This window comes from Lactuca serriola, chromosome 5, assembly GCF_051521515.1.
Source record: "Lactuca serriola cultivar US96UC23 chromosome 5, Lser_US96UC23_V15, whole genome shotgun sequence".
Taxonomy (NCBI): Eukaryota; Viridiplantae; Streptophyta; class Magnoliopsida; order Asterales; family Asteraceae; genus Lactuca; species Lactuca serriola.
Window position 1 is genome coordinate 229,534,255 of NC_136412.1, and position 23,885 is coordinate 229,558,139.

The 23,885-nt window shown below is 38.3% G+C and overlaps 2 protein-coding genes and 1 non-coding gene across 3 annotated transcripts; 1 reads left to right on the top strand and 2 right to left on the bottom strand.

Annotated features, from left to right (window-relative positions):
• The first annotated feature begins 11,374 nt into the window (after positions 1-11,374).
• On the top strand, positions 11,375-14,052 carry LOC145053704 (Pentatricopeptide repeat (PPR) superfamily protein). Its single transcript, XM_079001793.1, has one exon. The coding sequence runs from the start codon at positions 11,649-11,651 to the stop codon at positions 13,935-13,937; it is 2,289 nt and encodes a 762-aa protein (XP_078857919.1). The 5' UTR covers positions 11,375-11,648; the 3' UTR covers positions 13,938-14,052.
• Positions 14,053-14,441: 389 nt separating this feature from the next.
• On the bottom strand, positions 14,442-14,523 carry TRNAS-AGA (transfer RNA serine (anticodon AGA)). Its single transcript has one exon. It is a non-coding gene; the product is annotated as a tRNA-Ser (tRNA).
• A 1,517-nt stretch (positions 14,524-16,040) lies between these two features.
• On the bottom strand, positions 16,041-17,436 carry LOC145053705 (uncharacterized). The gene is made up of 5 exons (XM_079001794.1): positions 17,298-17,436; positions 17,057-17,177; positions 16,620-16,723; positions 16,395-16,526; positions 16,041-16,294 (listed from the first exon to the last, which is right to left on the bottom strand). The coding sequence occupies exons 1-5, from the start codon at positions 17,298-17,300 to the stop codon at positions 16,268-16,270; spliced, it is 387 nt and encodes a 128-aa protein (XP_078857920.1). The 5' UTR covers positions 17,301-17,436; the 3' UTR covers positions 16,041-16,267.
• Positions 17,437-23,885: the final 6,449 nt, after the last annotated feature.

Below are 23,885 nucleotides of genomic sequence, written 5' to 3' on the forward strand. Positions count from 1 at the left end.
ATGCTTTCTTGCCTTATCCTTTGCCCTGAACACCTTGTCCATAGTAGCACCCACTTGGTAGGTCTTTTGAAAGTGATCTTGTATGGCTCTCAAAGGCATATCTAGATTCGCCTCAACTTGATCAAAGATTTTCTTGCTGATTAAAGAAGCAGTACAAGCCCTGAGTTTCCTTGTTTGCAAACATGTGTGAGTTTGGTTATATATATATATATATATATATATATATATATATATATATATATATATATATATATTCTTTATGTGATTTAGAAAAATGTACAAATCGTTGGTTTGGTGGTTAAGTGTTTGGACATATAAGCTTATGCTCTACGATAGGTCTCGAGTTCGAATCCCATCCACTCTTCTTGTCTTTTATGTTGATTTTTATTCTGAATGTTAGTTCGCATCCCACATAGCCCCAATACATAAACATATAAACATTTCTTCTCTTATATAAGAAATGCCACTGACTATCCATGAACATGTAAGGTTATAGTTGGGTTGGGTTTAAACCCCAAACCGACCCATTGAAAACTGAGAACCTGAAAAACCGAACCCATTGGTTTCAGTTTGGGGTTAAATTATTGAAAACCGAAATTAACGGTTTGGGTTCGGTTTTAGCCCAAAACAAACCCAACCTGGACCATGCACACCCATAGGGGGTGGGACCTTATAGATTTTTTGATTAAAATAGATTTTTTTAATAACAAATAAATAATATATAAATCTGAACATAAAACTATAAGGGTAAAATTGTCTTTTTAATTTAGTAGGGACCACACGTGCAACAAAATTACATTTTAAGGATCGTCCGATAGAAAAAATTAGGGACCAAACATGTAGATTACTCCAAACCACAGGGACCATTCATTTAATTTAACTTTTATGTTTTCATCATGTTCAATTCTTTAATTTTAGTTTTATAAAAAAAACATTAAGTAATTTATTTATAAAAATAAAGTTTCTTGAAATATCTACATATTATTAAAAAACCACATAAAAATTTATACAAACTAATTTATAAAAAGAATTGCAATATTGTTTGTAAAATCTAGAGTAGATTTTTGACAATTATTTTGTTAAAAAATATTTTTTGTAAAACTACTCTCCATTTATTAAAAAAAATTAAAACCGTAGACTTTTTACCTAAAACCGTAGACTACGATTTGGGAAACCATGTTTCGTCGAGAGGAAACCGTAAGTTATAAAATAACCTGCGGTTTTAGATTTTCGAAATGAAAAAAAAATTATAATTAACTTGAAACAACGATTTAACGAAACAGTAGACAATTTGGTGACACAATAACACACTCTAATTATCTCCGGTTCATGGGCTATTTTTGAACAATTACTAATTTTTTACTATTTTTAATTTAGGTAATTAAAAAAAGTTGACTACATTATTAATTGTCTCTTGTTTTATTTCTTGGCCCATCTATATCTAAAGTGTTTTCGATTTTGATCTCAATTTACCCGTATATATACTAATTGAAAACCCTACATTTTTCATTTGTTTCCCATCCCATTTCCCTGGATTCATATTTCAATGATGATTCCTTGATGAAGATGTTATTTTTATTTTTCTTGAAACATCAAGAGCTCTTTTAGATGGATTATAGTTTCTCATTTCAACAAATATTCCATTGATGATTGCACGCCAACTGATTTCCAAATGCATCCACGCTAAAAGTGTGTTAAACTTCCATTCGTTTCAAGATGGGCACCAACTATTCGTTCAAATTCCGCAACCAAACCTCGACTATCTCCACCACTCCATGCTCGATCTTTTGCACCAAAACCGCTCATTTCAAGCTCTTGAAATCTTCAAGAAACAGATTCGGGAAATGGGTGTTACTCATATCAATGAAGTTTCCACTGCTCTTGCTACCAAGGCATGTCGTGGAGACCCAAAACTTGGGTGTCAAAAATAATGGATTTGCTTTGACGTCTGGGCTTGATTCATTTCTTTCCGTCTCCAATTCTTTGATGCACATGTACTCCAAAGCCGGAAAAATCGATTGTGCTATCGTTATTTTCGAGAAATTGACCAACCCAAACATCGTTTCATGAAACACCTTACTCTCAGGGATTAACAACAGTAACGGTGCTCTGGGTTTTGCTTGTCGAATGAATCATATAGGGGTTATGTTTGATGCAGTAACTTACACTTCTGCATTAGCACACTGCGCAAACTGTGAAGAATTTCTCTTCGGAATTCAGTTACACTCTCTTGTTCTAAAAACCGGAATGCAAAGTGAAGGTTTCATCGCAAATGCACTAATAATACTCTACTCAAAATGGGAACGAATAGTGGACGCAGAAAAGGTGTTCGATGAAATGCCAATGACAGATTTAGTGTCATGGAACACCATGCGTTCAGGTTATATCCAAGAAGGAAGCTACGGAGAGCAAGCATTCACAGGGCGGTTGGAGGGGGAAGAGGGGTTGATGTGGCGGATTCCGGGTAGGGTTGGGAATGGAATTGGGACTTCGGTGTTGCAGAGTTTGTTGGGGAATTATAAAGTTTATGGAGATTTTGAGGTGAGGAAGAGGGTGGGGGGGTTTTGTTGAATATGGATCCCACGAAAAGTGGTTCGTATGTTTTGTTGTCCAATTTGTATGCGAAGATGGGGGAGTGGGATGAGGTGGCGAGGATTAGGAAATCGATGAAAGAGAGGAATGTGAAGAAAGTTGTTGGGTTGAGTTGGGTAGATGTGTGTGATGTGGGTGGATACTCATCGACTCATGTATTTTCATCGAATGATATGTCGCATCCACGAATGGTGGAGATTTATTGGATGGTGGGGATTCTAGGGGTGGAAATTAGATTTTTAAAGGGATGATGTTATGGAGAAAGTTAAGTTTTATATAGATGATATGTTTTTTGGTTTTTAAAAAGTGATTGAATTGAAAGTTTTCATTTATTGTAGAGAGAATTTTGTGTTTTTTGTAACACTAAAAAAATTTCAACCAATTTAAACTTTTCGAAAACAACCCAGTTTAATAAAGTTATTACAAAAATGTTTTCAATATAATTATTATCAGAGTCTTCCCAGAACCACATCATAAAACAAAATCATGAGGAGCGGTACGATCACGCCTTTGCATTGCCACGGTCTCCTGAAGAACCTGAAAAACATTAAACCACAACTGTAAGCCCGAAAGCTTAATGAGATACCCCCAAAATACCAACCACATATACCATACACGCACAACATGCCATATCATAGCAGAACACAGAGCAGCCATGCACTTCGGGTCTACAGTGTGACTGGTCCGCCGCATCGGCCTTTAGTCCACCTGGTCCACCCTCCGAGTCTAACCATATACATCAAGTCTACAGTGTGATTGGTCTGCCCGCATCGGGCCTTCAATCCACCTGGTCCACTCTCTGAGTCTACAGTATGACTGGTCCGCCCGTACTGGGCCTTTAGTCGGCCTGGTCCACTCTCCGAGCCTCGGCACGTCTGGTCTGCCCTCCTGGGGCCTACAGCCTATCCGGACCGCTCTCTGGGCCTTCGGGACAACCGGTCCGCCCTGGGTATGTTGGCCTACAACACAAAGCAAGACCAGCCTCAACCCAACCCCAGTCTAACAACCATGTGCACATAAACATTCAATCATATAACAATTCATATTCAATAAGCCGATCTAGCAGATCACATATCATAACATCATCCTAACCAGGATACCGACCTAACTGGTCACTAGCATAGCATCATCCTGTATACCAGGATACCGACCTTAACCAGGTCTCTAACATATACCATCCTAACTACCAGGATGCAAACATAGCAAAGCAATAACATAACAGTGATACCCGGATCACAATCCGATAGAGGACCGACCTTGGTGCCGTAGACCCTGTCGATATAGTGAGGATAACTCACCTCGCAACTGCCGACTGAAAGATAATACCAAGATGCTCCGACCACTGACACGATCTCCACCACTAGCCAACACCAACACTGAACTCAAAACAAATGCCAATAATTACCAAAATGCTCCAGGTGTAACAGCTCGGAATTCCAGGTATTGTTATATTTATGATTTTGTGTGTTTTAAGAGGGGACTCGGCGAGTTGGAGCTCAGACTCGCCGAGTAGGATCGCGGATCTGGTCGCGGGTTCGCGACTGGACTCGGCGAGTCCGGATATGGACTCGGCGAGTCCGCGCTGTTTAGCGAAACCCTAACTTCCCAGGTTTGGGACATATATAAGGGGCCTTATGGCCGTCATTGTTCACCCTAGTCCTTTGAGTGAAACCCTAATTCGATTGTGAGCATCTGGAGCAAGGTAGAAGACCATTATTGATCTTGGAAGTGTTATTTTGCAAGGAGGAGGAGGAGGCTTGGTTAAGGGAACAACAGGAGAAGCCATATTCTGAGGGTTGGGGACACAGAGCAACGTTATTCAGGTAATATTTCGAGTTGTTCCCTTCTATGTTGATGTGTATATGGATTTAGGGTTTATTGAACCCTTTTGTGGCTAGATCGAGTGTTTCCTTAGTCCCCCAAACGATTGGAACCCTATATTGGGACCCTTGGAAGTCCAGAGTGTCCCATGCCTGAGTTTTTCGGGAATCAATGGAGGTTTTGGATTGGAATCCTTATGCCTTAGGTCAAAACGTCAATTATGAGTCATGGGGTGTATTATGAGCACCGAAATAAGGACTTTACGTGATGAACCAGTCTAGGAAGGCCAGACCTATGAATTGCCGGAGCAGATCTGACCTTAGAAAGCAGTTTGAGCGGTTGCATGGCATGGACTCGCCGAGTCTGATGAACAGACTCGGCGAGTAGCTTGAAGATTGCCTTAGAATGGTCCTGTCCGGGTTATGGGTTGGATCGGTGAGTCAGGGCGAGTTAGAGAGGGTTAACAGGTGGTCTGAGTCGAACTGGGACTCGCCGAGTTGTTCTTCAGACTCGGCGAGTTGAGTCGGGGTGGCCCCGCGATTCTTCCAGGAGGAACTCATCGAGTCAGGGGAGATACTCGACGTGTAGAAAGGGAATCTTAGAGAGTTGGGGAGGACGTCTAGACTCGCTGATTCGCCCTAGCGCTCGCCGAGTCCGGTCAAAGTTGACCGTTGACCGTTGACCAGAGTGGACCTGTGTTGACTTCTTAGGGATAGTCAACATTAGAGATATAAAGTGTTAACTAGGGACATATAATGTTATAGGAGGATTAGAGCTCGGAGAATCGGGCACGAGGGATTCCCAGGGTTGTGAGATATCGAGACACGCGAGGTGAGTCTTCTCACTATACTTTACCTTGAGTAGGTAACCAGAGTTATATGATAGAGTATTTGTATGCTATGTATGTTATGTGTTGCACTGCATTCTTCTATGTGATTTATGCTATGCTTGTTTACAGAGTTAGAACCTGAGGGTTCACAGAGTATGGGTGCACGGACCCACAGAGTTGTAGCCTCGAGTGGCTAATATGTTTGATGTGGTATTTTGGGGAACTCACTAAGCTTCGTGCTTACAGTGTTTTGTGTTATGTTGTTTTCATGTTTCTTTCAGTATCACGGGACGGCACCAGCTTGATTGTACACACCAGAGAAAGAGTCATATTTTGGAGGATCCTGGTTTTCTATGCAAGTGAAAATGAAGCTATGTTTTGTAATTCAATTATGAATGAGATTTTAAACAAGTGTTCTAAGATTAAAATGATTATTTTAAATGAAAATTTTGTCTTGAAATTTACGGTGTTACACCAGGAAGTCAAATGGTCAACCCTTGGTCAAAGTCAAAGTCAAAGTCAACCTCCTGACTGACTCTACTCGCCGAGTCAACCCGATGACTTGTCGAGTCCCCAAGCTCAGAACTTCCCCAATCCGCGACTCAACTCGCCGAGTCACCCCGAGACTCGCCGAGTCCAACAACTCTAAGTCCCCTCGCACTCAACTCACCGATTCCTCCTTTGACTCACCGGTTCACGGCTCAACCAGAAGATGGTTAGGATCTCACGACCAGACTCGCCGAGTCCAAGGCTATCTTCAACCAACTCGCCGAGTTGTTCTTCCAACTCGTCGAGTTCCTGCCCATCTTCAAGCAACTCGCCGAGTACACCCATGTGACTCACCGAGTACCACTAGCTCTTAACCCATACAGAGGCTTTCCAAGCCATGCATGGTCTCACATCCATAGATCTACCCTTCTACAAGCCATCCATCACGTAAAGTGGCAAACTTTACGTGAATCCAAAGAGATCTAAGCATAATATACTCTAGGGCTAGGGTTTGGGACAAAAGAACTTCACCCACAACTCATGTGCATAGACTTTATGGCTTTCTGGATTATTAACAACCTAGATCTGAGGTAGCAACCTCAGATCTTACACCAAACTGGAGATGGACCTCATTTATGCCCCAAAACCCCACAAATGATAGATTTAGATGCACAAAAGCTCAATCAACAGATTATTACCTCAAACGAAAGCTCCAACTGAAGAATAAGCTGAATCTATGCAAAGCCCCTTGCTCTAACCTTCTTGCTCTTCGATTTCTCCCCAAGATTCCCTCCACAAAGGCTCCAATCTCTCACAAGGAAAGCTCACACGAATCTAGGGCTTCTGGAACTCAAGGGGAAGGTCAGGAGGCTGGGGAGAGGATACCATGTTCTTTATATAGGGCTCAACCCCCCGAATTAGGGTTTTCTCCACTCAGCACCAACTCGCCGAGTCCAACCGCCGACTCGTCGAGTTGGCCACTAAACACGCTACCAGAATCGCGACCCTACTCGCCGAGTCCATGGGTTGCTCTTTCACAATTACACTTTGAACCCTGAACTTGCACTCCTGAACTCGGGATGTTACATTTTTTTAGTTTGAGGGAGATTTTTTTGGTATGAAATTGTTTAGAATATTATGGATATGAGATAGTTTAATAAGAGCATCTCCAAGCATTAATCTTTTCTATTACATTTTAGTTTTGCTACCACATAGTTACACTAATATTATCAAACAAAAAGTTATTAGTTTAAATCATCTCTAGTTATTGACCACCTAAAAGCTTTTTATGAAATTAAGGGTTCGTTTGTTTCACGTCTTAACAATTCAATTAAGCAGTAGCTTTCGAACCATTAAACATTTATGGCGTTTGGCTAGTTAAAATAACACTTCCTGATCGATAATAGGCTCAAATTTATATCTAAATCGATAAGAGGTGCAACACAGGGTGAAATTATAGTATCTTTGATAATAACATTAAATAAAAACAATATGTCTCAAAACATGAAATTAGAACAATACATAGAAATAGAAAAATAATATAATACAGTACATGAAATTAAAATAAAAAGCTATAATCGACATTAAATAAAAGTTGACGGGAGGTAAAAATACCAAGATGTAGATAGTGTTTTAGTTTCATTTATTTTTTTCAGTTACATCATTCAACTATCATGTTATTGTCGATTATAACATTTTACATTTTTTTCGGTTATAGCATTGAACATTCATTTTAATGTCGATTATAGCATTTAACTTTAATTTTTTAATTATAGTATTGAGCTTTCATGTTAATGTTAATTATAACAATGCACTTTAATTTTATTTCAATTATAGCATTTAACTTTCAATTTCATATCGATTATATCATTTTACTTTCATTATTTTTCTCAACTATAGCATTTAACTTTCAGTGTGATGTCGATTTTGCACTTTTCTTTCATTTCGTCAATTATTGCATCCAACATTCATGTTAATGTTGATTATAACATTTTACTTTTATTTATCAGTCATATTTTTCAACTTTCATGTTATCATAGATTATAGCATTTTACTTTCATTTTTCTTATTATAGCATTTAGCTTTCACCTTAATGTTAACTACAACATTTTACTTTCATTTTTTTCCAGTTATAGCATTAACTATCAATTTCATGTCGATTATAGCATTCTACTTTTGTTTTTTTAATTATAGCATTCAATTATCAGTTTCATGTCGATTATAGCATTTTACTTTCATTCTTTCAATTATAGTATTCGACTTTCATTTTGATGTCAATTACAACATTTACTATTATTTTTTTGAATTATAGCATTCAACTTCCATATTAATGTTGATTATAATAGTTTACTTTTGATTTTTTTTTTCAATTATAGCATTCAACTTTCATTTTAATGTTGATTATTGCAGTTTATTTTCATTGTTTTTTCTGTCATAACATTTAACTTTCATGTTAATGTCGATTACATCATTTTAGTTTCATTTTTTTAGTTATAGAGTTCAACTTTCATTTTCATGACGATTATAACATTTTAGTGTCAACCATAGCATTTTCTTATTTTAATGTGAATTATATCACTTTAATTTTACTTTAATATCATTCACATCATTTAACTTTCATTTTAACGTTGATTATAATATTTTACTTTTATTTTTTTACCCTACAGATCATTAGGCACATGAACTAAGTAATTATGTATTATATTATTGGTTATTTCTGATTTGATATTTCAATATTTTGGTAGTTCTGGTGGATTTAGAAATGGTCGATATTTTAGATTTTTAAAGTTGTATATTTTATGGAAATTCATGTTTAAGTATTTAATATTCCAAGTGGTTTCTTTTTATTTATCTATAGATATTTGTATAATAATGAATTTCTCTCACCATCAAATATCACGTATTCAATTTTATAGATTTTTAATTTTGTATATTTTATGGAAATTCATGTTTAATTGTTGACAAAACTTCAAAAATGGTCCATGTGGTTTCCAAAAATATCAAGTTTAGTCCCTAAGTTCAAAAAACCTCACAGATGGTCCCTATGGTTTCAAAACTTTTAACAAATGGTCCTTCCGCCTAACTCCGTCAGCTTTCTACCGTTAAGTGAGGGGCATTTTCGTCATTTCAATACACAGGGACCATTTATGAGGTTTTGTATTACTTTTTTTTAAAATAAATAAATAAACTTTAATATGCAAGGGTCCTACCTGTGTGTGTGTGTGTGTGTGTTTGTGTTTGATAAACAGCAAGAACATATTCATATATTCAAGAGCAGTCAAGAACATATTCCGCCACCACCACCATTCGAACACCTTCTACCACCACCACAGTCTGCAACCATGACGGTCTGCCACCTCCACCATCGGCCAAAAAATCATCCATAAACAAAAACAATACACAAAATATGGGTTTGTTCTCGAGTTCACCCCTATCTAATGAATACACACACACTCGAAATCAGATTCGATGAACATAAACTCATACACACATAAAATCATATAAGATATACACACACAAAGTCAGATGAACACACACATATGAAATTTGATGAAAACCCTAACTGAAGAACGAAATCAGATGAGCACACTCACACAAAATTTGATCAACACATGTTTTCTCGCCGTCACCCTTGATGCTCGTTAGATCTGGAAGACGAAATCACTAACTGGAAACGAAGCCGTCATCGGAAAAAGAGATTGACAAAGTCGTCGCTAACAACCCTAGCTTCGATCTATGTGTCATCGTCGCCGCTACACCACCTACATACGCCACCATCCTCTGTTCCATCCTTTGCATCACCACCTGTTCAATCCGGACACACCATCATCACCGAGACAACCTTCCCCCAAGATCTGTTGTTCGTTGGTGTTGCAGTGACGAAACCCTAATCAGAGTTAGAAGAACAAAGAGCATCACCGACACCAAGTCCACAATCCTCCATTTCGATAACAAACTTGAGCTTGAAGATGAGGGGAACTCGATTCTTTACAACGAGTGAAACTTCGATCGACTTTTTCTACTTTTCTTGGGGTTCTTAAATTTGGGGTTCTGGGTTTTAGGAGGTCACAAGACATTAACGTGTGGGTTTGTGCAGATCTGTGGTATTTTCCTTCTCCAACGAGAGAGAGAGAGAGAGAGAGAGGTGGGACCCCTTGCATATTAAATTCTATTTATTTATTTATTTATTTTAAAAAAAGTAATAAAAAACCTCATAAATGGTCCCTGTGTATTGAAATGACGAAAATGTCCCTCACTTAACGGTAGAAAGCTGACGGAGTTAGGCGGAAGGACCATTTGTTAAAAGTTTTGAAACCATAGGGACCATCTGTGAGGTTTTTTGAACTTAGGGACTAAACTTGATATTTTTGAAAACCACAGGGACCATTTTTGAAGTTTTGTCTTAATTGTTTAATATTCCAAGTGTTTTTTCACTTATCTATAGATATTTGTACAACTATGAATTTCACTAACCATCAAAGATCAAGTATTCATTTTTATAAATTTTTTTAAGTTGTATATTTTATGGAAACTCATGTTTAAGTATTTACTGTAATACCTGTCTTTCGTGACCAGGTATCATTTCAGAAGATATAAACTGATATGAGGCGAGTAGGTGAAATGCAACTTGGAGTTACTTTAAATTGGATATTTGTTATTTAGCAAAATGGAGTTGAGAAAGTGATAGACCTTTCAAAGAGGAACGTGTGGATATAAAGATCATCGAAAACGGAGTTCGTATGAGAATTTTATGGTCGTTTGAAGTTTAGATGGAAGTATGTTGTTATTTTGAGAAAGTTAACGGAAGCCAAAGTCAACGTTCAACTTTTGACCATCACAACGTGAAAGTACGTTGCTCACGACGTGGGGATAGGTGAGTCATGATTACACATGTCAACCAAAGAGTGACACGTGGCAAGACGAAGTCTATCCGATCATCACGACGTGACAATAGATGTGTCACGACGTGAAATGAGGCAAGTCACAAGGACACTTGGTGGGAGAGTGTAATATGTGACGAAACCGGGGTTCTTTTGATTGTCAAGACTTGAGACATAGATGGACACGACGTGACCATGCCCGATATAAATATGTGAGTCTCGAGTCATTTGAGGGAGTTTTGACACACAGGATTGGAGATGTTGTGTGGGAGTTATTTGCGGGAGATTACTACGGCGAAGATATATTGTTGTATGGATGATACAGGATACGGTGAGGTGCTACCATATGAAGAGCTGATAGATAACGAATGATTGAAACCAAAACTGAAATTAGTTTGCTAATTAACCAAGTGAGTAACACTACTCTAACATCCAGGGATGTGTTATCTGTGATATACATTATATCATATGATTTAAATGATTAAATATTAATGAGTAATTGATTGATATTGGAAAGATTGATTAGTCCGAGAGATTGATATCTGAGCTAAAATATTGATCTTGATCGAGAGAAAGAATGACTCGATGGTACGAAGCTTAGCTTAATCACTCTCTAAACCGCCCTAAACCGCAGACTAGACACGATGTTTGTCAGAGCTAAGGTGGCAAACCATAGCCCAAGCCGCACCCTCTCCACCCTGGTCCCACATGCCTAAATAGGAGCACACTATGAAATTCATTAGGGTATACCTGGGAGTAAATTTAGTAGGACCCTTCAGTAATTGAAAACCCTACATTTTTATATTTCAATTTTCAACAGCGAGTCCCGAAATCGATTGGACCATTGCGACCATCCGACCCTCAACGATCGTACCAAAATTAGTTGTTTCTTTTGCTTCTCCTCTCATCGAGTCTAGTAAGCGGATGATGATTCGATATTAAAAGTTCTTTCTTGAAACATCAAGGAGGTCTTTTAGATGCGATATATGTTTCTTATTTCAACAAATATTCCATTGTTATTTGATTGAACTACTTTGATGATTGCACGCCAACTGGTTTCCAAATGCATCCACGCTAAAAGTGTAGTAAACTTCCGTTCTTTTCAAGATGGGCACCAACTGTTCGTTCAAATTCCTCAACCAAACCTCGACTATCTCCACCACTCCATGCTTGATCTTTTGCACCAAAACCGCTCTTTCCAAGCTCTTGAAATCTTCAAGAAACAGATTCGGGAAGTGGGTGTTACTCATGTCGATGAAGTTTCCACTGCTCTTGCTACCAAGGCATGTCGTGGAGACCCAAAACTTGGGTGTCAAATCCATGGATTTGCATTCACGTCTGGCCTTGATTCATTTTTATCCGTCTCCAATTCTTTGATGAACATGTACTCCAAAGCCGGACAAATCGATCATGCTATGACTATTTTCGAGAAATTGACCAACCCAGACATCGTTTCATGGAACACCTTACTCTCAGGGTTTAAGAACAATAACGAAGCTCTGAGTTTTGCTTGTCGAATGAATCATATTGGGGTTACTTTCGATGCAGTGACGTACACTTCTGCATTAGCACACTGCGCAGACTGTGAAGAATTTCTCTTCGGAATCCAGTTACACTCTCTTGTTCTAAAAACCGGAATGCAAAGTGAAGGTTTCATCGCAAATGCACTTATAACCCTCTACTCAAAATGGGAACGAATAGTGGACGCAGAGAAGGTGTTCGATGAAATGCCAATGAAAGATTTAGTCTCATGGAACGCCATGCTTTCAGGATATAGCCAAGAAGGAAGCTACGGAGAACAAGCAATCACTGTTTTCATCCACATGATCAGATCAAGAATGAATCTTGATCATGTTTCATTCACAAGTGCAGTTTCAGCTTCCGGACATGCAAGAAACTTAAATCTTGGAAAACAAATACACACATTAACCATCAAAACCGGATACGAAACTCACGAATCAGTCTCCAATGTTCTAATCTCCACATACTCAAAATGCAACCAAATCCAAGATGCAAAATTAGTATTCGAAAGCATGAAAATTCGCAACGTTGTTTCTTGGACAACAATAATCTCCATAAGTGAAGAAAAAGCTCTATCTTTATTCAACAACATGAGAATGGATAACGTGTATCCAAACGAGGTCACATTCGTTAGCTTAATACACACCATATGTTCATCCACCATGGTCAAACAAGGTCAAACCATCCACGCATTATCCATAAAATCAAACTTCATCTCCGAAACAATCGTAGCCAATAGCTTCATCACAATGTACGCGACTTTCAACTCCATACAATCCTCCATCAACATCTTCAAAGAAATCAAACACAAAGTTACCATTTCATGGAACGCATTAATCTCCGGTTTCACTTTCAACAAGCTATTCCAACAAGCATTAATCACATTCCACTCGATGGATTCAAACCCTAACGAATACACATTCGGTAGTGTCTTAAGTGCAATCGCGTCTTCAGAGTCAATCCCATTGAAATCCGGTCAATGCTCCCATTGCCACTTAACAAAACTCGGATACAACAAAAACTCAATCGTATTAGGAGCTCTTTTAGACATGTATGCAAAACGCGGAAGCATACACGAATCTTGTAAAGTCTTTAACGAAATCACCAACAAGAATCAAGTGGCATGGACCGCGATCATTTCCGCTCATTCCCGACACGGGAATTACGATTCCGTCATGGAATTATATCAAGAGATGTTAAACCAATCGTTCGATCCCGATTCCATTACGTTTTTATCGGTGTTAACCGCGTGTGGGCGGAATGGAATGGTGGAGGAGGGAAACGAGGTTTTTAAGTCGATAGTTGAAGTGTATGGAATTGAGCCGAGCCCGGAGCATTATTCGTGTATGGTGGATATGTATGGGCGGGCGGGGCGGTTGGAGGCGGCGGAGGAGTTGATGGGGCGGATTCCGGGGGGAATTGGGATTCCGGTGTTGCAGAGTTTGTTGGGGAGTTGTAAAGTGTATGGGGATATGGAGAGGGGGAAGAGGGTGGGGGAGGTTTTGTTGAGGATGAAGCCTAAGGAAAGTGGTTCGTATGTTTTGATGTCGAATTTGTATGCGGAGAAAGGGGAGTGGGGTGAGGTGGCAAGGATTAGGAAAGGGATGAGAGATATGAATGTGAAGAAAGTTGTCGGGTTGAGTTGGGTGGATGTGGGGGAGCTCGGGTCGGGTCATATGTTTTCATCGGATGATATGTCACATCCACAAACGGGTGAGATTTATTGGATGGCTGGGGTTCTGGGGGTGGGAATTAAATGTTTAAAGGTGAATGATGATGTTATTGAGGAAGTGAAGTTTTTATAGAGATATTGGTTTTTTCTTTGTTTTGATATTGGAAGATGATTGAATTAAAATTCTTAGAGTACGTTTGGAATTTCAAGGCATTTGATTGCATTGATTTGATTGAAAGAAAATCGAATGGAATTTATATATAGCAAGGGTAATTTTTATCTTTTAATAAAAATAAATGAAAATAAAATTGAATTTCAAGAAACCTAACAAGATTGGAATTTCATATTATTTTGTCGCATGAATCTTAGATATGAAAATCAAGACTGTGGATTTGAGATAGTTTTAAAACAAAAATAAATAAATAAATAAATAAAAAGAAAATAGGATGGAATTCATATATAAGAAGGGTAATTTTGGTCTTTTGATAAAAAAAATGAACATAAAATGGAATTTCAAGAAACCTAACAAGATTATAATTTGATATTATATTGTCGCATGAATCTTAGATATTAAAATAGTATTATTTAAGAGTACGGATTTGACTTTTGAGATGGTTTTAAAAACCGAAAAAATTATCGTGGACGGCAGGATTCGAACCTGCGCGGGCAAAGCCCACATGATTTCTAGTCATGCCCGATAACCACTCCGGCACGTCCACATCATATGATTAATATCTTACTGGATAATATAAAACCAAGCTTCGAAAGCTAGATAATAAACAAAACCTTGTTTTATCTCTTCATATTCCCCAAGTGAATCGTATAAAATCTCTGTCCTTAAACCATACTACTTAATGGAAAGTGTCACTCCCTTCGATCCACATTAACTCATACAAAATAAGATTTATTTTTATGAAGTTCCGTTATTGAAAATTTGAAATCTCCTATGTTTTCCAATGTTATAAAATGAATGCTGGAATTTTAGGATTTAAACTGAAAGTAAAATGCCATAAAATGAAAGCAATTTACAGAAGTAACTACTGTAAAATGAAAGTAAAATACATTTTGACAGTTTTTTGTATTCTTTCGACCCATTTGTAATCTTTGATCCAACTATCTATGCGGAAACCAAACTGTTGTAAAGCCTAAACATGGAAATGAAAGTAGAATGAATGTTATGATAAATACGACTACGGGTAATTTTTTTTTACTTTAAAGTATAATGTTATTAACTTGTTTATAACATTGTACATGTTCATTCTGATAAAATGATTACTCGTAAATTTTTTCTTTGAAGCCTAGATGCTCAAAGGACAAAAGTTACATGTATTTTGCATTTAGACTAAAAGTAAAATACGAAAAGTATAATGATATAAACGGTTACAAACTATGACCAAATATTACATTATAATTACATCAATTCAATTTCCTCCCAACATCTACAAAATATGGCCAATATTACATTAAAATTACATATAACACTCATCAAAAGATGGCCAAAATTACTGTAAACCGGTAGTTACAAATCACCGACTAAAACCACAATTTGACCACTATTATTAACTAAGACTATGTTTGGTGCATTGGCTAGATGATAAACTAGTTTATTTTTTAAGATTTTTAAATGTCTTTTTATATCATTTTATATCTTCCAGTAGTTTCTCAACTAACTTTACCAACTATATTTTTTATTAATTAGTTTATCAACTCTTTTTATCAAACGTTATTTTTTTATCAGCTAGCTTATAAGTTAACAACTAGCTTATCAGTTAACACTTATTACACCTAATGTAGTAACGTTAGCCTAAGCTCAAATTCATTTTCTCAAATTCCATAGACAATGCCATGTCCTTTTCCATATCTTTAATCTATGCATCCCTCTTTGATAATGGCTTGTTATATTCTCTTTTGGTTGAATTTAACAAAATGACGTTGCAATTTGTTCCATATAAGCTGCCTAGGTGGAGTCGAGGTATTGTAAAAAACGGGATATAATTTACCGACTAAAAAGAACAAAAAAAAATGTTAATCGGTAGTAAAATATTTTACAAACAAATTTTCATAATAGAAATATAATAAAATAGCATAATATCATCAATTAGTCTTAAGGAGCATTAAAAAACTACAAAAGCAACAACAAATATTGTTAGTAATACTTGCATTTGAACATCATATAGACCTTTTCAAATCCATTAATCTCATCAATTAGTCTAAGGACAACATTAAAGACAATATGTTTCTTGACAACAAAGAAAAATTGCATATAAAACTTCACTGTTACACAAAACTAGAAATCATAGGTGTTCATGGTTGCAAAAATGCATCAAGATTGAAACAAAAAACAAAAAATTCAGTACATTAATTGATAAAATTTATAGGAAAAAGAAAGATCAAAGCCTCTAACAATGGAGTCAAAACTCAAATCCACAAAGGCCCATCACACCGAATTTCCATATTTCCTGTTTAGATCAAAAGCTTCTCAATCGCATCCTGCAAAATCAAAAGTCAAAACAAAAACCATTTTAGAACCCTAAAGTGTCGCTTATCTAAGTATTGAGTAATAAGTGTCTTGCAAAAAGACGTTTCTAACCTTGAATTGTTGTATTTGAGATCTCAATTGGCTGCCTTCATTACTTGTCACTGAACATGCAATCACAGCCCTTGTGACTCCACATGCTCGACCTAAGGCTTCCTTTGAATGAACAAAAACATATGGAACATTCTGCAAATTGCCAAATATGTTTATAAAATTAAGACATTTTCATTGAAAAAAAATATCAAAATCTTAATGAATAATTTGTAGATTGTTGAATACCTTGTCTTCAGCAAGAAGGGGAAGATGGAGAATAATTTCAAGAGGCTCAGCATCTGCTGCCATCACTACAAACTCAGATATACCCCTGTTGAGGGTCTTTGTAGCTGTGAATCAAGGGGTAAAAACGTAAATTAGCAAACGACTAACATCTAAAAATACCCATCTTGAATATCAAGATAATCAAGTCATGTTTTGAGTGTTTGACCAGTTGCGAAGAGTTTTTTTGAAGAAAACAAAAGATACAGGTGCTCTTAGGACTTAAAAATTTGGGATAATTTACAAAATCCAAAATCACAATACTAAGTAATTCTCCTAAAGCTCAAAGAAAAACATTCATACGATTGGATTATATCGCTATAATCACCAAAAAATACCCAATCCTTCATATATAATGATCGAAAGAAGTAAGATTTACAAGGGTTAAAGAGTGAGTATACCTTCATTGGCACCCTTTTTAAGCTGCTTATAATTAGCGGCTTGTTGAACAAGATCCAATATCGTAATTGTAAGCTGAGAGTCAGCTAGTGGGTACGCTTTTGGATTCACAGCTTCTCCGGTCTGCAAAAAGAAATCAAAATATTTCAAGAACCAGATACGAACTTCGATCATTTGATATATAGAAGACTGCTACAAAAACATAAAATTTAAAAGGGAAAAGGGATTCAAGCAAAAGAATACCATTTTTTCGGCGGATTGAAAGCCTGTTTCTTTGAGAAGGAGGAAGCAGGGAGGCTAGGGTTTTACCGATATGAAAGAGAACGATGGGAAGGGTTTAAAGAGGAAGCTACTAGGCCCTCGCCTGCAAAGGGCTTTCTAGTCTTTCTATACCAAGTTGTAGATTGCGTTCTAACGACGTCGTTCACCGAGGGGCAAACGCAAAGTTGTTTTCTACATAAAAATTACATAAATGGCCATTGTAATTCATGAATAATTTTTTTGACATTCTATAATCTATAATTCTTGGGGTTTTGAAAAATTATATTGATGAGTTACCGTTAGAAAACAAAAGTTAAGTATTTATAAATAAATAATATATTGTTTCTGTTTTTCTAATTATTTATAAGGGATAATGACTTAAAAGGGTAATATATTTTTTGATTTGTATTTCACAAAGTTTTTTTTGTTTATATTTACTCCTTCAACTTTTTTAACTATACACGTTTAGTCCTTATGAATGGCTCTACCAGGTAAGCCGGAAAAAATGACTTAAAATGATGATATATTTCTTACTTTGTACACATTTAGTTTTTACTATTTTTTTTTGCATATTTAGTCGTTAATATTTTTTTGTTGCAAAATAAGTTTTTGTTGTTTTTATACACATTCAGTACTTATGATCGACTTTTTTAGTTTTTTCTCACTACATCCTACGCGGGTCAATCTTGTTCATGCTTATGGCCACCGCCACCGTGACGTTAGCTGCTTGGTTGTTTAGTTCTTGTGGTTTGGATTAGGTCATGTGTTCAAGACGTCGTGACTTCTTCATACGATCATGGATTTTAACGATATTTATATCCACATGTTTGTATTTGAGTCTGCTACAATTTTAGTTTAGATTACTCCCGTTAAAAATAATATATTTTTAATTACGATTAAAAAAAAGATATATACACTAAAGTCTCAATATTCTCATCGATTTGACAAGAAAGTCATAAACTTTATTTTTTTGACAGTAAATCCCTAATTACTGCAATTTTTGATATGTTTACCCTTTTTTCCGGTTAGGTGGTAATTAGGACTTTACTGTCAAAAAACAATGTTTATGACTTTCTTGTCAAATCGTGAATTAGGACTTTACTATCAAAAAAATAAAGTTTAGGACTTTCTTGTCAAATCGTTGAAAATATCGAGGCTTTACTGTACTTTCGTAGGCCAAGTACTTTTAATTGTGTTTTTCGTCGCAACACCATTGTTTTTCTTATTATCTTTACCCTGATACAATTACGATTAGAGGAAACATATGCAAAAGAGAGAGCGGAAAAGGATGAAAAGACTTGTAAAGCTTTCTTCTTGGTTCACCGTCAAATCTTGAACTAGGGAGAGGGGACAGATTGTATAAACACAAACAACACACACCTAGTCAAAAAGGTTGAGAAGGGGTAGGAATGGCAGTTTTGTTTTTTCGGTTTTCTTAGTTTTCCATTTTTAGGACTGCAAAAAGCCAACACAGCCATGCTTTTTTTTTCTTTCTTGATTATCTCTATTTTTTCAATGTCGGTTTGTTGAGATTAAAAAACATATTTAACAAGAAATAAACGTTAAAGATTTCAATAACTCTTATGCTTAAAGACTAGCATACCGTTAAATTTCTAACAAAAAAAGAGATATATACCCTAAAGACCTAATATTTTCAACGATTTGACAAGAAAATCCTAAACTTTATTTTTATGTGTAACATCCATAAAAATCATGCCAAATTTAAACTTTTTAAAACATTTTCAAAACCAATATTATTACAAAACATGTTTCCAAAATACTATAATGTCAGAGTATCCCATAATCAAATAAAAAAACATGAAATACGAGGAGTTGTACGATCACGCCTTCGCCTTCCCGCAATCATCAGAAGTACCTGAAACAATAATCGATAAATGTAAGCTCGAAGGCTTAGTGAGTTACCCCCAAAATACCAATGACATACATATATAACCATATCATATAAACATATAAGCAAACAACATGCATAATGAGCCATCGGTCTGACTGGACCGACTCCCGTTCCTCAGTCTATCTGGACCGCTCTCTGAGCCCTCGACACGTCTGGACTGCCCTCCTCGGGACCTTTAGCCTATCCAGACTGCTCATTGGGCCTTCAGTTTGACTAGATTTTCCCGGCTCGGGCATGCAATCTACCCGGTCCGCCCAGGGTGTCTTGGCTTACTACACACATCAGGACCTGCCTCAACCTTTTCCCCAAACCAACAAACATGTGCACATACATATAAACAAGTAAACATGTAGATCTAACAGATCATTAATCATGACAACCATCATATAACCAGGATACCTATCTAACCAATCACTAACATAGCAACCGTCCTATAACCATGATACTGATCTAACTGATCTCTAACATAGCAACAATCCTAACTACCATGATGGAGATCAATAAACATATCATGCAATAAACCCGGATGAAAATCCAATAAGGGTCGACATTGGTGTCTTAGACTCTGTTGATATAATGAGGAGAACTATAACACCCATAAAATTTAAACAAAATTTTAAACTTTTCAAAACATTTAAAACCGATAGTTATTACATTTTTTTTTAAATAGTCTTTATCAGAGTTTTCCCAGAAACATAAAAAAAATGTGAGGAGTTGTACGATCACGCCTTCGCCTTGCTGCGATCCCCTGATGTACCTGAAACAATAAACTGAAACTGTAAGCCTAAAAGCTTAGTGAGTTCCCCATAAATACCCATACTCACAATAATACACATATAATCATAAAACAACATACTATGGGTCCAATCAACCATCGGGTTGGAATACCCCAGACCCTTAACCTTCCGGTTGGAATGCCAATATACTATGGGTCCAATCATCCTCGGGATGGAATACCCCAGGCCCTCAACCTTTCGGTTGGAATGCCAATATACTATGAGTCCAATCATCCTTAGGATGGAATACTCCAGGCCCTCGACCTTTCGGTTGGAATGCCCAAGTCTATTGGCTTTCACACAAAACAGATAAGCCTCAACCAATAAACAAACATGTGCACATGTAACAGATAATCACATAAGATTCTATAGACAACGAACTGATATACCACATAACATATAATATTATCATACTCTCTAGGATATCTAACTAACAGGTCATACTAGCATAACATAACCAATAACAATTCAAAGGGCCGGCCTTGGTGCCTTAGACCGTTGAGTATAGTGAGGTAAACTCACCTGACTAGTAGTGCCGAAATGCTGAACTTCTAACCGCTGCCTTATGGGAAATCCCGAGCTGACACGCCATAATAAATACTAGGTTATTACCCAACATTACTCCCTTGATTAAGTGTCCATATTATTCATAAAGCCCGTTCCTAGGGGTGTAAATGAGCCGAGCCGAGCCCGAGCATGACCAAGCTTGAGCTCGGCTCGTTTAATTTGAGGAAGCTCGATTCGAGCCTTAAAATGAAGCTCGAGCTCGGCTCATGAACAATTTAGTGGGCTCGCGAGCCTAATCGAGCCTAAACGAGCCTATATATATATATATATATACACATACACACACACACACACATATATATATATATATATATATGTGTGTGTGTGTGTGTGTATATATATATATGTATATATATACATAGAGGCTCGTTTAAGCTCGTTTAGGCTCGCGGGCCCCATTAATTGAAGCTCGGCTCGAGCTTATTTAGTAAACGAGCCTCATATCTAGGCTCGAGCTCGGCTCGGGCTCGTTTAATTCGATCTCGAGTCGAGCTTTTAACGAGTCGATCCCGAGTAGCTCACGAGTAGCTCGGCTCACTTACACCCCTACCCGTTCCTTTTTGTTGGGCCAAGGTCCAACACCAAGTCCTTATCTTGATGGTCCATACACTAAAGTCCTTTATTGGCCCAATTTACCAAATTGGGCCCAACCTCCTTATTGGGCCTATCTCCATGATCCACTAACATAACCTGGCCTAAATCTAGCCTTTGGGAACTGATTTTTATCACTTAGGACATTTCCTAAGGTCTGAAAGGACAACTTATTTCGCCTAAAAATCACATGCATCTACTTGGGACTCAGGGAACCAAAAGACCTCCATAAAGTTAAATGTCTAGATCTATAAACAAGCAAGCACAAAGTTTCAATCTTTTTACCTCCTGGAGATTTAATGGCACAACACAACTTCAGATCTACAGCCTTGCTCTCCTCTTCTAGCTCCTTGAAGTAATGTCTTCACTTCCAAGGTCCAAGATGCACACTAGCTCACACTTCTTCACACATTCTAGGGTTTGGGACGTTTTCTAAGGTATGGAGGCTGAGGATGAGCAAAGGAATGAGCCATAAAGATGATTATATAGTCCTCAACCCCTAATATTAGGGTTTTCATCGGACATAAGTACACCCAGTGTACATGAGTGTACGCCCAGCGTACTAGGGCGCGCCTAGTACGCTTAGCGTACCCTTATGTACGCTCAGCGTACTACTTCCAGTTCTAAAAATGCAAGTTTAGTCCTTATACTTTTGTGACCCATCACAACAAACTCCAGGGACCAATAATGATAACTAATAAAAGGAAGAAGGGCTTTCAAGATATGCCTGCAAGATTCGGGACGTTACAACTCTCCCCCACTTGACCTAGACTTCGTCCCCGAAGTCGGATCCAACGAAAAGATCCGGGTAGTGCTTTCTCATTTCGGACTCTGGCTCCCAGGTCTACTCAGATCCTCTATGATGCTCCCATTGTACCTTTACCAAAGGCACTTCCTTGCTTCGTAGGATCTTCACCTTTCTCTCAAGAATGGCCATCGGTCTCTCCACGTAATTCAAGTGCTCATCGACCTGAATGTCATCCAACAAAACTATCGCGTCCTCATCTAGGATGCACTTCTGCAATTATGAGACGTGGAAGGTGTTGTGGATCTGAATCAGCTCCTCCGGGATCTCCAACCTATATGCCACCTTAGCAACCTTGACAATAACCCTGAATGGCCCAATGAAGCGGGGACCCAATTTCACCCTCTTCCTGAAGTGGATGACACCCTTCCAGGGTGAAACCTTCAGGAGTACCATATCACCAACTTGAAATTCCAACTCAGATCGGCGCCGGTCGGCGTAGCTCTTCTGTCGGCTCTATATGGTCTGTAGTCGCTGTCTAATTTGCTGAATCCTCTCAGTATTCTGCAGAACCACCTCGGTTCGGCCCATCACCCTGTGACCAACTTCACCCTAACAAACTGGGGTGCGACATCTCCGTCCATATAACAGCTTGAAGTGTGGGCCACCTATGTTGGAGTGGAAGTTGTTGTTGTAGGAAAACTCTTCAAGCGGTAGGTAGGAGTCCTAGCTCCCATCGAAGTCGATAACGCAAGCCCTCAACATATCCTCGAGAGTCTGTATGGTCCGCTCACTCTGGCCGTCAGTTTGCGGATGATAGGTTGTACTGAAGTGCAGCCGTGTGCCTAGTTCCTCGTGGAACTTTTTCCAAAATTGGGAGATGAACCGAACATCACGATCTGAAACGATAGAAACTGGTACCCCTTGGCGAGCAACAATCTCGCGGATATATACCTCGGCCAATTTCTCGGTTGACGAACTCTATCGTATAGCTATAAAGTGGGCACTCTTGGTCAATCGATCCACGATGACCCGGAGAGCGTCGAAGCCCCAGACCGTCTTCGGCAGCTTGGTGATGAAATCCATCGCGATCTGCTCCCATTTCCACATGGGAACCTCCAGAGGCTACAACCTACCATGCGACCTCTGGTGCTCGGCCTTGACCATCCTGCAGGTCAAGCACCTCTCGACATACCATGCGGTGTCGCGCTTCATACATGGCCACCAATAACTCAACCGTAAATCCCGATACATCTTGGTGCCTCCTGGGTGAATGAAGAAGCTAGACTTATGAGCCTCCTCCATAACAACCTATCTGACCCCGCTGGTCATCGGAACCCAGACCCGCCCACAACGGTTCAACAACCAACGGCTATCCTGCACGAACCGGGTGTTCTCACCCTTAATCCTTTCCAGCTTCCAATTTTCCCGCCTCATGCCCTCTGCCTGAGCTTCCCTGATCAAACCCACAGGTGGGGAATCCACTGATATCCTCATACACACCACCGCAAATGAAGGTCTAGCTGATTTGCGTCTCAGAGCATCCGCAACCACATTCGCTTTACCCGGGTGGTAAAGGATTCCGCAATCGTATTCCTTGACTACATCTAGCCACCTGTGCTGCCTCATGTTCAGGTTTGGCTGGTCCATGATATATCTCAAGCTCTTGTGGTCCGTGTAAATGGTACAACGAACCCCATATAGATAATGTCTCCATATATTGAGAGCGAACACCACCGCTCCCAGCTCCAAATCATGCGTCGGGTATCTCGTCTCATGCGGCTTCAACTGCCGCGATGCGTAGGCTATCACTCGCCCTCTCTGCATGAGAACCGCCCCTAAACCTGTGATAGATGCATTACAGAACACCACAAAATCCTCAACTCCCTCCGGGAGTGTCAAAACTGGAGCCTCACATAATCTCTGACGGAGGGTCTCAAACGCCCCTGGTGGTCAGGGCCCCACCGAAAATCCACCCC